The sequence below is a fragment of the Hyalella azteca genome, unplaced genomic scaffold (genome assembly GCF_000764305.2).
Source record: "Hyalella azteca isolate HAZT.00-mixed unplaced genomic scaffold, Hazt_2.0.2 contig12682, whole genome shotgun sequence".
Taxonomy (NCBI): domain Eukaryota; kingdom Metazoa; phylum Arthropoda; class Malacostraca; order Amphipoda; family Hyalellidae; genus Hyalella; species Hyalella azteca.
This window is the reverse complement of record NW_025942634.1, coordinates 279921-292882: the sequence shown is the minus strand read 5'-3', so window position 1 is coordinate 292882 and position 12962 is coordinate 279921. Positions and strand designations below refer to the sequence as shown.

At 36.7% G+C, this 12962-nt stretch overlaps 1 protein-coding gene across 1 annotated transcript in view; it reads right to left on the bottom strand.

Moving 5' to 3' along the window:
- LOC108669325 (kinesin-like protein KIF21B) overlaps positions 1-12962 on the bottom strand; it is a 77020-nt gene that overhangs the window by 14065 nt on the left and 49993 nt on the right. The window contains exons 12-21 of the mRNA XM_047883352.1: positions 12156-12377; positions 11615-11852; positions 10496-10566; positions 10293-10351; positions 8660-8768; positions 7817-7903; positions 7212-7376; positions 6257-6408; positions 2395-2823; positions 246-443 (exon numbers count right to left, since the gene is read on the bottom strand). Of these exons, the coding sequence (XP_047739308.1) occupies positions 246-443; positions 2395-2823; positions 6257-6408; positions 7212-7376; positions 7817-7903; positions 8660-8768; positions 10293-10351; positions 10496-10566; positions 11615-11852; positions 12156-12377 (1730 nt within the window). The remainder of the gene's footprint in view (positions 1-245; positions 444-2394; positions 2824-6256; positions 6409-7211; positions 7377-7816; positions 7904-8659; positions 8769-10292; positions 10352-10495; positions 10567-11614; positions 11853-12155; positions 12378-12962) is intronic.

Here is a 12962-nt window from a genome sequence, read left to right as displayed (position 1 = left end):
GTAACACTGACCTTACCATTAAAAACCAAACAACTTAAATAGTTTCACAAGCCATGCGATCAAAGCATATATCGTGCAGGATGCATATCTCTGATATTGATAAATAAATTAAGTTAATATAAATAAATAAATAAATATAAGTGATAAATTAATCTTATGCGTGACGTGCCCTCGAAGTTCGTTTGAAACAGACGCCAAGATAAATGCTTCGTACAGAATAATAATAAATAAGGTTATGTACTTACGCCGAGTTCTGTCTGGAATAACTGATAACGGGCGTTAAAACTATCCCAGCGCCGTTTATTGTCCCGTTATTGAGGGGCAAGTTTTTGCGATGTAGGCGTGGGGAAGGAAGCAAAGCGGGAAACAAGGCCCCAGACACTGGGGAAGGATCTGACTTGCGCGAGAGTTTCGGAGAAACTCTACGGACGCCCCCGCCACCTCTGAGCATTTGCCACCAAGTGTTAGCATTAGTAACGTAAGCGTAAGCCTTAGCATTCAAACAAGCAGTAATGAGATAAATAACCCAAACATTTTGAATTAAATTCGAATAAATTAGATCAAAACCAGAGGTAAATGGTGTCAAATTCTCGAAAATAATCTGATGCAAAAGTAGAAATCTTTTATGTATTGAATAGGGTTCGACAGTATATCCTCATGAAACTTGAGCATATATGTCTCGAAATAAAAGCAAGACATCGTTATGCTTTCTGACTGAAATCACTGACCACATCTACCTCTGTTTTGCAACCATACAAAGAAACTTCATCACCAAATTGGCTTAAATAGTGACGCTCAAATGAACGTAAATAATAATAAATGTTAATAATATAACAAAAAATCATTAAAAAATATTAATGCCACCAACAAGCAGAACGTAAGCCACCTTTGGTAACCACCCATAATAATAGCTGGTGCATTCACATCTACGCAACGGGCATCGATCAAAATTAACCTCGAATAAATATACTTAAAATGTCCAGTATGCTTGTAGACAAACAGAAATTGAGGAGAAAGTCAAGATAATGCTCATTGGAATTACTAATGTTAAAAACGTCGTAATGGTGAACTGTTAACTTTTCAAATTTATTGGGTTTCGCCAGGGGTTAATAAGCATGGGAGTATATTATTTTTTTTAGTGAGAACTCGACAATACAGACCAGTAACGGAGGAACAAAATTATATGACACGAGCATAAATGCAAGAATGCGAACATAACTTATAAATTCAGGTCTAAAACAGTGCACTGAAGATCTGAAGGGTTAATCCACATATAGGCCTATACGGCAACCGCAGTAGCATCAACAAAAAATGCAAACTTTTTCAGTTGTTAAACTTTTTTGAGTTTTATTGCCAATTATTATGTATGATGGAATATTGTAACGAAACGAAATCAGTCAATTGGTGAAAACAGCATTAGTGCTGATTTCAAGTGTATGCATATCCGCGGACGATACCTAATGTTTATTATCTCTGTAATCATTTATAATAATATTATAAATAATTACATTATATTATATTATTATAAGGTAACACTATTAGCTTAAAGTTATAGACACTCCAATAGACGAGCAGCTCGAGCCATTTTACTAAATAAAACTTCTACTTCTCTCTACCAATGGCAAGAGGATTGCGTTCCTTGTTCTTGAGTTGAATAAAGTGCTTCGACTCAATTAAAAAGTGCATTCTCATTCTCAGGTATGATGGATACGAACATACAAGGAAAATCATTTGTCCAATCAATGGATAATCTCTAATGTTACCGCTTGTTAACGAAAACAATTATCGATCTTTACTTTGTAATAAGAACGTGTGCAAAACTTAATGAATTTTGCGAAGCTTAACTCACTCATCTTCTTCCACTAGACTCAGTTCGCTTGCAAGGGAGCAATTAATTGATTAAAAACAATAGAGAATAATTCTACGAATAGCCGAAACGCAACGATTATGACACACCCAACACACGCTATCAGGATTAGAGCATCTGTGGCTGCACAAGATAATTACTGAGGGACATTACGCTTTTTGAATATCTCTTTTCAGAAAGCATTCCCAAAGGCTAAGATCAAGCAAAAACTGGCCAGATTGGTCTCCTTTTCGGTCGGTTCGGTTATACGGTCGATTATCGTAGAAATGGATTACAAATGCAATCCACCACTGTATAGGGCTAAGGAACTCGGTCAAGTTCAAACAGGAGTAAAACTTTATAGAACTCACTTGTTAACCAAGTTAGAGCAGGAGTAAAACTTTAAAGAACTCACTTGTTAACTAGGTTAGAGCAGGAGTAAAACTTTAAAGAACTCACTTGTTAACTAAGTTAGATCACGAAAAAAAAATTTAAAATACTTACTTGTTAACTAAGTTAGATAATGAAAACAATTTTAAAGAACTGACTTGTTGAGCACGGCGCCCCTGGGTGCCCTCATAGCCCACTGTTCGCTGTCACTGCGACCCAGCGCTCCGTCCAAGCTGGTCGTCATGCGCGGGTCTATCGTGGACGCCGCTGAGGGGTTACAGCTGCTCGCTGCCGAGGACGCCGCGGCGTTCAGGGATGGCAAAGTCGATGGCAAGTTCGAGGTGGAAGAATACATGTGGAAAGCCGATGGAATGACCGCTGGAGGCACTATTGTGCTACTGATGGTATTGTTGGCAGATGTGGGGTGTGATGAGGGTCTGGAGGCAGCGTCATCGCTCGTAGCTCCGGACCTGTCACTGCCGTTAGAAAAAAGCATGTCTTGTGGCGTGGCTTGACGACATCGCGCCTTGTCGCGTCGCAGCAGCGAGTCGCTCGAGTACACGGGACTGGCAGGCGGCTCGAGGGGCCTGGCGGAGTGAAGTGTCCGCACACGGGGGAAGAGCAGGGGAGGAGAGGAGAAGAGCAGGGGAGGAGAGGAGGGAGAAGAGTGAAGAGGAGGGAGAGGAGGAGGGAGCAAGGAGAAAAGAACAGGAAATGAAGATGAGTAAGGAAGATAAAGACGAAGAAGAGAAGCACAAAGCATAAAATTGTGAGTGGAGAAAGAAAAGTTGATAAAATATTGAGAATTTTGTGCGGACCAACAGTTAAGAATGGGAGAAAGTGTGTAGTAAATAGACGTGAAGATATAGCCAAGAGTGAACCAGAAAACAAGTAAACAGGAAATGAAAGGAATTTGTATAAATCGTGAGTACGAATCATCAAAAGGAAAACGGTCAGAATCACCAAAAGGAAAGGACGTTGAAAGCGGTCAGCAAGAATCAGCATTAACGTGGCAATTGGTAGGCACAGAGATAAGTTATTGAGTAAATGGGGAAATCCAGAACAACAGATAAAAATACAGTCGAGGAATGGAGGCATTAAAAGGGTAAAGAAATGACACACGTCAACATCATGGGCCAAGATGTGACACAAGTAGAGTATGTGGAGTGGGAAATAAAATTGGCAAGAGTGATCAAAATGTGTGAGCCATCAGAGAGGGTGGGAAGCGCGAAGACATCAAAAAAGATGAAACGACCAGCGGGAGCGAAACTCATGAATAAGGTGAGATGTTTTTATATAAAATACAGCGAAATAAAGATTAGTGACACGTATATATGTGGCACGCATATCAGTGACACGCATATCAGTGACACGTATATCAGTGACACGTATATCAGTGACACGCATATCAGTGACACGCATATCAGTGACATGTAAAATGTAGTTCAGTATTAAGGGTTTGAATTACACGTGTATGATTAACCACGTACGACAAGTTTTTAACAGCGAAGAGTGGCGTTTATGTGATGAACGAAAATGGATGGGAAAGAGATACGAAAATTCAAGGTTTAAGTTTGATCGTTCATCACATCGACATGATTTCCAAAATAAATGTGGGACGATCATATATGAGATTTGTAGCCCGGGTATTATAAATAATATTTAATTGGAATTTTTAATGTACCTTGAAACAATCAGGCAAGAAATTCATATATAACCTCTCTCAAAAAAATTCCGACAAATGATAATACGAAAATTTTTGATTTGAAAATATTTCACCGGAATTTTGTCATATTGTAGGGCAGATGAATGAAATTCATTCTCTTAATGAAAATTCACAACAATTCAACGGTGAGTACTTGGATCATTGGGCAAGATGCGAATTGTACGATAATAAGAAGAAATGATGCTAATAATCATGCAGACATACAATGTGTAGTTGAAGTAAAGGATGAATGCTTGTTGAAATGAATTAATAAACTTACAAAAATCATAACACAATATCAAGCAGGAAAGAACACGAACAAACGATGAATTAATACGGAAAAATTAGTCGAATTTTTGGGTTACAATACAAGCGAATGCATTAGAGACCAACGAGAGAGAAGATAGAAGAAAATGGTTGATGTAGGAAGAAATTGATTATGTAGAGAAAGCTCCGTGTAGTGGATGTCGGCACGGGTGAAAGTGGACGAAGAGGGAAGAGGAGAGGAGAGGGGAAGGAAAGGGAGAGCATGATAAAAGGAGAGGGAGAGCATGATAAAAGGAAAAGGATAGCATGATAAAAGGAGAGGGAGAGCAGAATAAAAGGAGAGGGAGAGCAGAATGAGAAAGGAGAGGGAGAGCAAAATGAGAAAGGAGAGAGTAGAATGAGAGGAAAGGGGAGCGGAATGAGAAAGGAAAGGGAGAGAAGAATGAGAAAGGAAAGGGAGAGCAGAATGAGAAAGGAAAGGGAGAGCAGAATGAGAAGAGAGAGGGAGAGCAGAATGAGAAGGGAGAGGAGAGCAGAATGAGAAAGGAGAGGGGAGGAGAGAGAGAGAGAGGGAGGTAGAGAGGGGAGGAGAGATATACAATTAGATAATTCGTCAACAAACTAACTGTCTCACTAAAGGCATGCACAGAAACTATGCTTTATAGACACCAACGGCAGATGCCATTGTACACTTAATTCTAAATATAAAGTAGGTATGCACTTAAGAACGAGCAACCGTGCGAAAACCTCGTGAAAATATGACATTATCTCAGTTTGTACACGAAGAAATAATCTACAGGCGTATGATAATTTACTAGGAAAAACTATAATAAACAATGCAGAAGGGAGATCTAAAGAACCAACGGTAGTTATAAGGGTAAGTTTTGTGTTGTTTAGGGTGTTCATCTAAGAATAACGACTGGACTCTAGAATACCTGAAGTAATTGATGTTGAATGACAGGCTATAACTTGGCCGACTTAATGATAAAAATTATAAAAAAATAAATAATAAATGAATATAAGAATGCCGTTTCTTTAATTTCAAGTCAAAGTCGCTTCAGTTCAGTCATTCTCGGTTGTATGTGATAACGAATTTTCTTCCATAATTTAAACAGCAAAATATTGTCCATTAAGATACAGATAAAGAACTTCTGCACGTTTAAATAAACGGCAATGATTAACTGTTTTTTAATGATTAGTTATTTGTCAACGTTTCACAGTCGATTGAGCGACAACTAGCAGACAGATGTCGTTAGAATTTAGGATAATTTTAAATACTAACATCATTGTTCAAAAAGTTTTGTGAAAATAATGTAATAATAGATACCAAGCCAGCCAAATCTCTAAGACTTGGTCAAAAAACGTACCGTACGAGTCAAAAATTTGTATACACATTTGGACTAAACTGCGTCCGAAATTCAAAGCAAGTTCACGAATGAGTAACAAAACATTCAAGATAAGTCAAGCAATACGAGAAGTTTTTGGGAGGAGGCAAGTAATTTTTTAAAGTACTACGATGAAACGGACAGATTGTTGCTCAAGAATAGTATGGAAATAGAACAAAAACGATACTGAGAGAAATGTAAAGCTCATAAAGTCAGTAATTATATGGAAATAAAAATAAACCGTCTGTTATAAACGTGAATATCAAGCAGTCAGATTAGATTCAAAAAAACGTTTCCAGATCTTTAAATCGATTTCATTCATGTACAAAGAACTTTCTTGTAAGTTTATTAACATATCAACATGTACAAAATTTTATCTATTTCCATCGCCCCCTGAAATAATGTACTTTGAAATTTTATGGTAGAAATCAACTGTCCATCAAGAAAGGAGCACAACTCAACGATACACGAAGCTTTTAGGGATAACTATCTTCTTTAGCTGACTGTACAAACAAATAATACAGACTGGCAAGAAAAGATATGCATGTAATAAATAAGTTAAGACGCTGGCGTCACATCTTACATTCTTACCGCTGAACATTAATATTAATACTAATAATAATAATATAATAAGTTACGACGCTGGCTGTCGTGACATCTTACCGCTGTTCGGACGGTGAAGGCGAGCGAGAAGAGTCCGTGGAGTTGGAGGCGTCGCCGGCGAGCAGGGAGCTCATGAGGCTGAACACTTCATGGTTGGGGTTACCCAGTACATGGGCCAGTAGCTGCTCCTGGACTGTCGTGTTCTGCTCCATCTGGGCATATATCGTGAAAATAAACGTGTCATATAGTGAAAAAACGTGATATATGACGAAAATACAGCGAAAAAACTGCTATAGCTCGAAAAAAACTCATATATAGAAAAAAACGTAATAGAGAGAAAATAAACCAGTTACAGAGCGAAAAAAAATATAGAGCGAAAAAATGTAATATAGAACGGAAAAAACGTATCCATGATGAAAAACGTAATATAGAGTGATATATGCCTGCCAATGAGGATAGATTTTTGCCCCATCGATGGCATCATAAGTAGCCTATAAATTTGAAAGAACATTACTTAGCACGCTGCATGTTTGTCAACGAGGTGAACGTCTTCAAATGATTTAGTATTCATAAATTTCCATCGGAAATTCAAGCCTGAATGAGCCAACGATTAAAACATTTGGCTTCAAAATCAAAATTATTCGCAAGCCCGATACATCCAAATACTATTAATATTTATACTAAAAAAAAGTTAGCAGTAACGGCTAAAGTCTCGCCCAAACTCGCAAATATGATGGAATTTTAAAGAGAATGGTATGAATTTTGAGTGTGAATATGATTGATTTTTTTGAGTGTGAATATTATTGAATGATTTTTTACAAAGAATTGGAACGATTTTACACACGAACATGATTGAACTCTATATTTAACTAAATAAATTTTAAGCGCGAATAGATACAATTTGGATAAATTTTACGCGCGAGTAGATTCAGAAAATTTGATCAATTTTACGCGCGAATAAATACAGGGAATTTGCTTAATTTTACGAGCGTATATAAAAATATTAATGCTGTACCTGCTTCATCCTGTTCTCGAGCTCGGCGATGGCTGCCTGCTTCTGCGCGGCGAGAGTTGCCTGGCTGACAGTCATGGTGATCAGCTTGCTGATGATGTATTCACTCTCTGCTGCTGACATGCACGCGCCTGACACTGCTGTTGTCAGGCTCTCAGGGTCACCATCCTGCACAATACCGTATACATCACCATACTGCCACACACTGTCAAAAATATTCTGCTGGAGTGCCCGGAGTTGTCGGCGCCAAGGCATATTCATGAATGGTTGAATTATCTTGAAATTTGTAAGAAACTTGATAAGGTATCTTTAATGTGAACCCTCTTCGAAAAATATGTTTTTTAGCCGTCGCACAACTTTGGCCCGAGTCCGAGCTCGGCTTACAACATTAATTAATTATTATTAATTAATATTAATTTGAAGTTTTGTGATCGATAAGCTATTAAATGGTTTGAATTATTCGATTTAAGTATGTTTAAAATCAGGAGTATAGTTCTAATTTTCTCGTGGCTACAGGAAACTTTCAAAAATACAAAATAAAACACATCAACATTTTAATATAGAACTAAAATAATTGGAACATATGATAATATGAACAAAATGCAAACCTTGTTCTCCTCCATGGCCACGATGTTCTCTTGACATTCAGCGATGTTCTCCTGAATGTAGTTGATATTCGCACGCAGACCGTCCACCTGACAACACAAAGAAACATTTCATATTTTCCAACTTTTCATCAATTTTTTTAAATTAATTTTTATTCGCTTAGAACGGACACGTTGTTTCGGTGCCGAGATTTCGTTACAAATAACTATTCGAGATGATTGAGATTATTTTTATGATTGAAAATCCCACATTATGACATATTTTTCATAATTTGAAAATACATTATTTCTTAGTTAAGAGACAGAAAAGATGCAGTAACAAAAATTAACTACAATAAAATTTCTTTCGTACAGCAAAATTCACAACTAAAGAGCGGAACTGCTTCTCCGACAACCTATTTACGCAGACTGATAAAAGACAAGTGCGATCTAATACATAATTCAACTATAATCTCGGACCGGGCTTATGAAGTTTAATATTTGTAATTAAAGTAATATTATTAAAGTTATTTAAAACGATTGGATTGAGTAACACTGCCTGACAAAAGACAAGTGCGATCTAATACATAATTTAACTTTAAACTTTAATCGTGGACCAGGCTTACGAAGTTAAATATTTGTAATTAAAGTAATATTCTGAAGGTTATCAAGTTATGTAAGTAGTTAAGGCACCGGATCGTTAGACAAGTGCGATCTAATACACAATTTAACTTTAAACTTTAATCGTGGACCAGGCTTATGAGGTTAAGAATAGAATAGAAGGGTCGGCACTGAAGAAATAGGCCCAAGGCCAGTAATTAAAGTAATATTATGAGAGTTATTTAGTTATGTAAATAGTTAAGGCACCTGGTCGTTGAGGTCACTGAGTTGTGTAGCGTTGGTTGGGTCAAGTCGCTCGCGTCGTCTGAGCGCCTTGTCCAGCTGCCTGCTCAGCGTCTCGCGCTCCTTCAGCCATCTGTAGTCATATTTTATGGATAAATTACGCATATTTAAAATAAGAGAATTAATAAATTACGCAGATAAATTTACAATGATAAGAGGATTCACAGAAATTCGCAAAAAAATAATAACGCAGTACTCACTGCAGTTAGTGACAGAGAGCGCATTTTCTCAAAATCGACGAAAACATGAAGTCATAGATAGACATACAGACGGACGGACAGACGGACATGACGAGCATAATAGCGCCTTTTTTCCATAAATGAGAAAATGCGCTAATAAGAGAAGGTAAGAGATTTTACACAGGTGAGCGAGAAACTTAAGAAATTATGGACACTTTTCGATAGGCAAAAAACTCGATCACGATAAAGAATTTCAACCGCTGAAAGGAGAGGTACAAGGAGACTGCGAAATTTTATGGATCAAAACATTATTATATAGATAAAAAAATATTGAACGGAGATCGATTTTTTATTAAAATGAACGTCGAACGAATCTAAGTTTTGTCTAATTGAACTGGATCGGTGTTTAAAATTTAAATTTTAATGTAAATGTTAAAACTAAACTGTAACTATCTAGCAGCAAATGGCGCTATATTTAATACTAGCTATCGCAACCTAAATATTCCCCTCATGGTTTGAGGATTCAAAAACATCCGTTGATGCTTTTCGTGGTTTTTAGGCAACTGATTCCAACTATCCACTACTCAAAAGCAGAGAGCTAATAAACTAAATAAATAGTCTATGAGCGGCAGTGAAGATGCCACTAAATAAAAAACTGCTGCAATATCATAATAAATAGCCAAATATAACCTTTGGTGCAGGTTTCTTGCTAGAGTTTTGAGCGATATCAAGATGGGAGATAAGTTCCAAAGAAGCATCCTGTCGCGGACATGAAGAAATTTGTGATATTTTTTACCAGGAGATTATATTATATTTTTTAATTATATTTTTTTTATCCCCACACACACACGCGTCTTTGGGCACAGAAGACAAAATTATTTTATAGAAAACCGACAAATGAGAAGTAATTCAGAGTAAAAATATTGTCTCTCTAATGTAAGGAACTACAATAATCGTCCTAGAAATCTCCATCAGCTAAGAATACTCTTTCACCATAGAAAAATTTAGAAATACCTAGAAATCTCGAAGATATGTGATTACTTCTCAACCAATCATACTAAAATAGTGTATGAAAGTGACTTTGACACAATTCTAAGAGGTAGAGAATAGTTTACCACTCGGTATTTTATTAGTGTATTTTATTAGTGTATTTTATTAGTGTATTTTATTAGAGAGTATTATCCTAGTGTATATACTAGTGTATCTTACTAGTGTATTCTACTAGTGTATTTTACTAGTGAATTATATTAGTGTATGCAATAACAGCGCCTGACCTGTCCGTGTCTCGCTCAAGGCTGCTGACGGTCTGCTTGTTGTACGCGACTTTATTGATGTATTGTTTTATTAGTGTATGCAATGTGTATTAGTGTATACAATAATACATTAGTGTATTAGTGTATGCAATAATAGCGCCAGACCTGTCCATGTCTCGCTCGAGGCTGCTGACGGTTTGCTTGTTATACGCGACTTTATTGATGTATTGCTTTATTAGTGTATGCAATGTGTATTAGTGTATACAATAATACATTAGTGTATTAGTGTATGCAATAATAGCGCCAGACCTGTCCATGTCTCGCTCGAGGCTGCTGACGGTTTGCTTGTTATACGCGACTTTATTGATGTTTTGTTCGAGCTGCTGCCACTTCTGCTTCGCGGCTTTGGGGGAGTACACCAGGCTGGGCTGTAGGCCTTCTGCAATAAATTTCATATTAATATGGCAAATAACGTGACCAGAAATTACTAACGTGTAATTGCTCTACAAAAAAATATGTAATGCTGTAAAAAAAAGATTCGAGACAAGAATTACAAACATGGAACTGCTCTGCAAAAAATTGGTGATGCTGTTAAAAAATAATAAAATTCGAGACGAGAAATTATTTAGATGGAATTGTTCTACAAAAATCGGTAATGCCATAAAATAATAAGATTCGAGACGAGAAATTATTAAGAGGAAATTGCTGCACAAAATATCTGTAATGGCGTGAAAAAGTATGAATCGATCTCTGTATGGAATAATATAATTTACAAGACTCGGCCATACAAACACCGTAAATAGATTACAAAAATCCGACTTTATCAAGGATGAGAAGAAATAAATGAATGAGACATGAAGTTGGAACTGCGGCAGCCCATAGCAGTGAGGTAGAATGGAAGAGAAACTAACATAGACACGATATAGATACTCGAAGTCTATACTTATTAAGCGATAATGTCCAAGTATGGCGCACCAAACAAACTAAAACTTAGATCATTCATCTCCTCAAATCACAAGTAAACCAGATATTTTAAAGCAAAGAAAAGTTTTAATCTCTTTCTTGTATCTTTCGATTTTCCGTTATGATAATACATGTACTTTCTACATTTTCCATGCATTTTATATTATATATTAAAATTTATGTATTGGATCATTTAAAATCGCAAGTTCACCCAGTATTTGGAAGCAAATAAAAGTTTTAATCTCTTTCGTATATCTTTCGAATTTTTGTTCTGGTTGTACTTGTAATTTCCACATTTTCTTCATGCAATTGATATTATATATTAAAATTTATGTATTAGATAATTTAAAATCGCAAGTTCACCAAATATTTGAAATCAAATAAAATTTTTAATCTCTATCATATATATTTTGATTTTTTGTTCTCATTGTACATATACTTTTTATATTTTTTCCAAGCATTTTATATTTTATATGTTAAAATCTATGTACGGTATAGATTTTATATCTTAATCAGTGGCTCACTTTTTCTTATCCTGCCAGAGGCTTTATCGCTGAGTCCCTGGCGAGGAACCTTCTTGAGCACGGCGATCTCCTGAGTCTTGCGTTTAAGTACGATGTTCTTAAGGCGGTTCTCAGCCTCGAGGTTCTTAATGAGATTCTCCTTCTTGAGCGTCTCTTTACGCAGCTGCGCGATCTCGCGATTTTTCTTCACGTCTTCTTTCTTCGCGCGCGAAGAATCCTCCTTCATTTTGTTCATTAGCTAAGGAAAGAAGAAGAACATATATTCCCACAAATAAAAAATATATATATATATATATATTCCCATTAATAGAAATTATATTCCAATTAATAAAAAGAACTTTCAATTCCTAAAAAATGCATATATTCCAATTGGTAATAAGGAAAGCTAGAATTTAAAAGAAATATAAAACATTTTCATTAAATATTTTTTAATGACTACTTACTCTGACTTTAGCCTTCTTCACGTCGGCACTTACCCTGACTTCAGCCTCCAAGTCGACCACTTTCCCAGACTTTGGCCCTCTTTATACCGTCCACTCACCCTGACTTTAGCCTTCTTCATGTCGGCGAGGTCTGCCTTGAGCGCCTTGAGCTGCCGCTCGTGCTGGGTCTTCTCCTTCATAACCTTGGCGTGCTCCTTCTGCGCGCTCTGCATTTTCTTCAAGTCCTTCTGCAGCAGCCCGATCTTGCGCTCGTACTCCAGCTTGATCTGCCTAGCCTTGTCGTCACCAGCGTTACCGCCAGGCTTCAAGTTAGACAGCACCTGAGAAGAAGTAACAGCGTTATGCTTTGTCGTCACCAGAGTTATCCTTGTCACTTGAAAAAGTAACAGCGTTGGAGTCTCAGAACAATGATTTTCGACGAGTAAAGTTACAGCGTTGGCAGAGGAGCCGTGAGTGCGAAAGATGTTTATCAGTCAAACTTACATGGAGGAAAAGTAAAATCATACGTCCAGCTAAGTGTCTGCAAGTACACAGTTCACATATCGACTACATTTATCCTCTCTCAACAAAAGTCTTAGACAAGTAACTATTGGAAAATTTCTTTTCGATAATTAAATAGACTGACCAAAAAGTAAATGGAGGGCCGCTCTAAAAATTGTTTCCATATTATGTTATTTAACTTTGATGTTGGCTCTAAGAAAATTAAACCCAACTTATATCGGTTACAAATTTACTAAATAGTTCGATTTTCCTGAAGAGAACATCAATTGCAGGCGCACCAAGACGATAATAAGATCGCATTCATATAAGAACAAGAAAACAATAATACGAGATTGAAACTGCTTTACGACAGGAATAAAAGTACATCAATATGAGAAAATGACCGCGGTAAGACGAAAACAAGA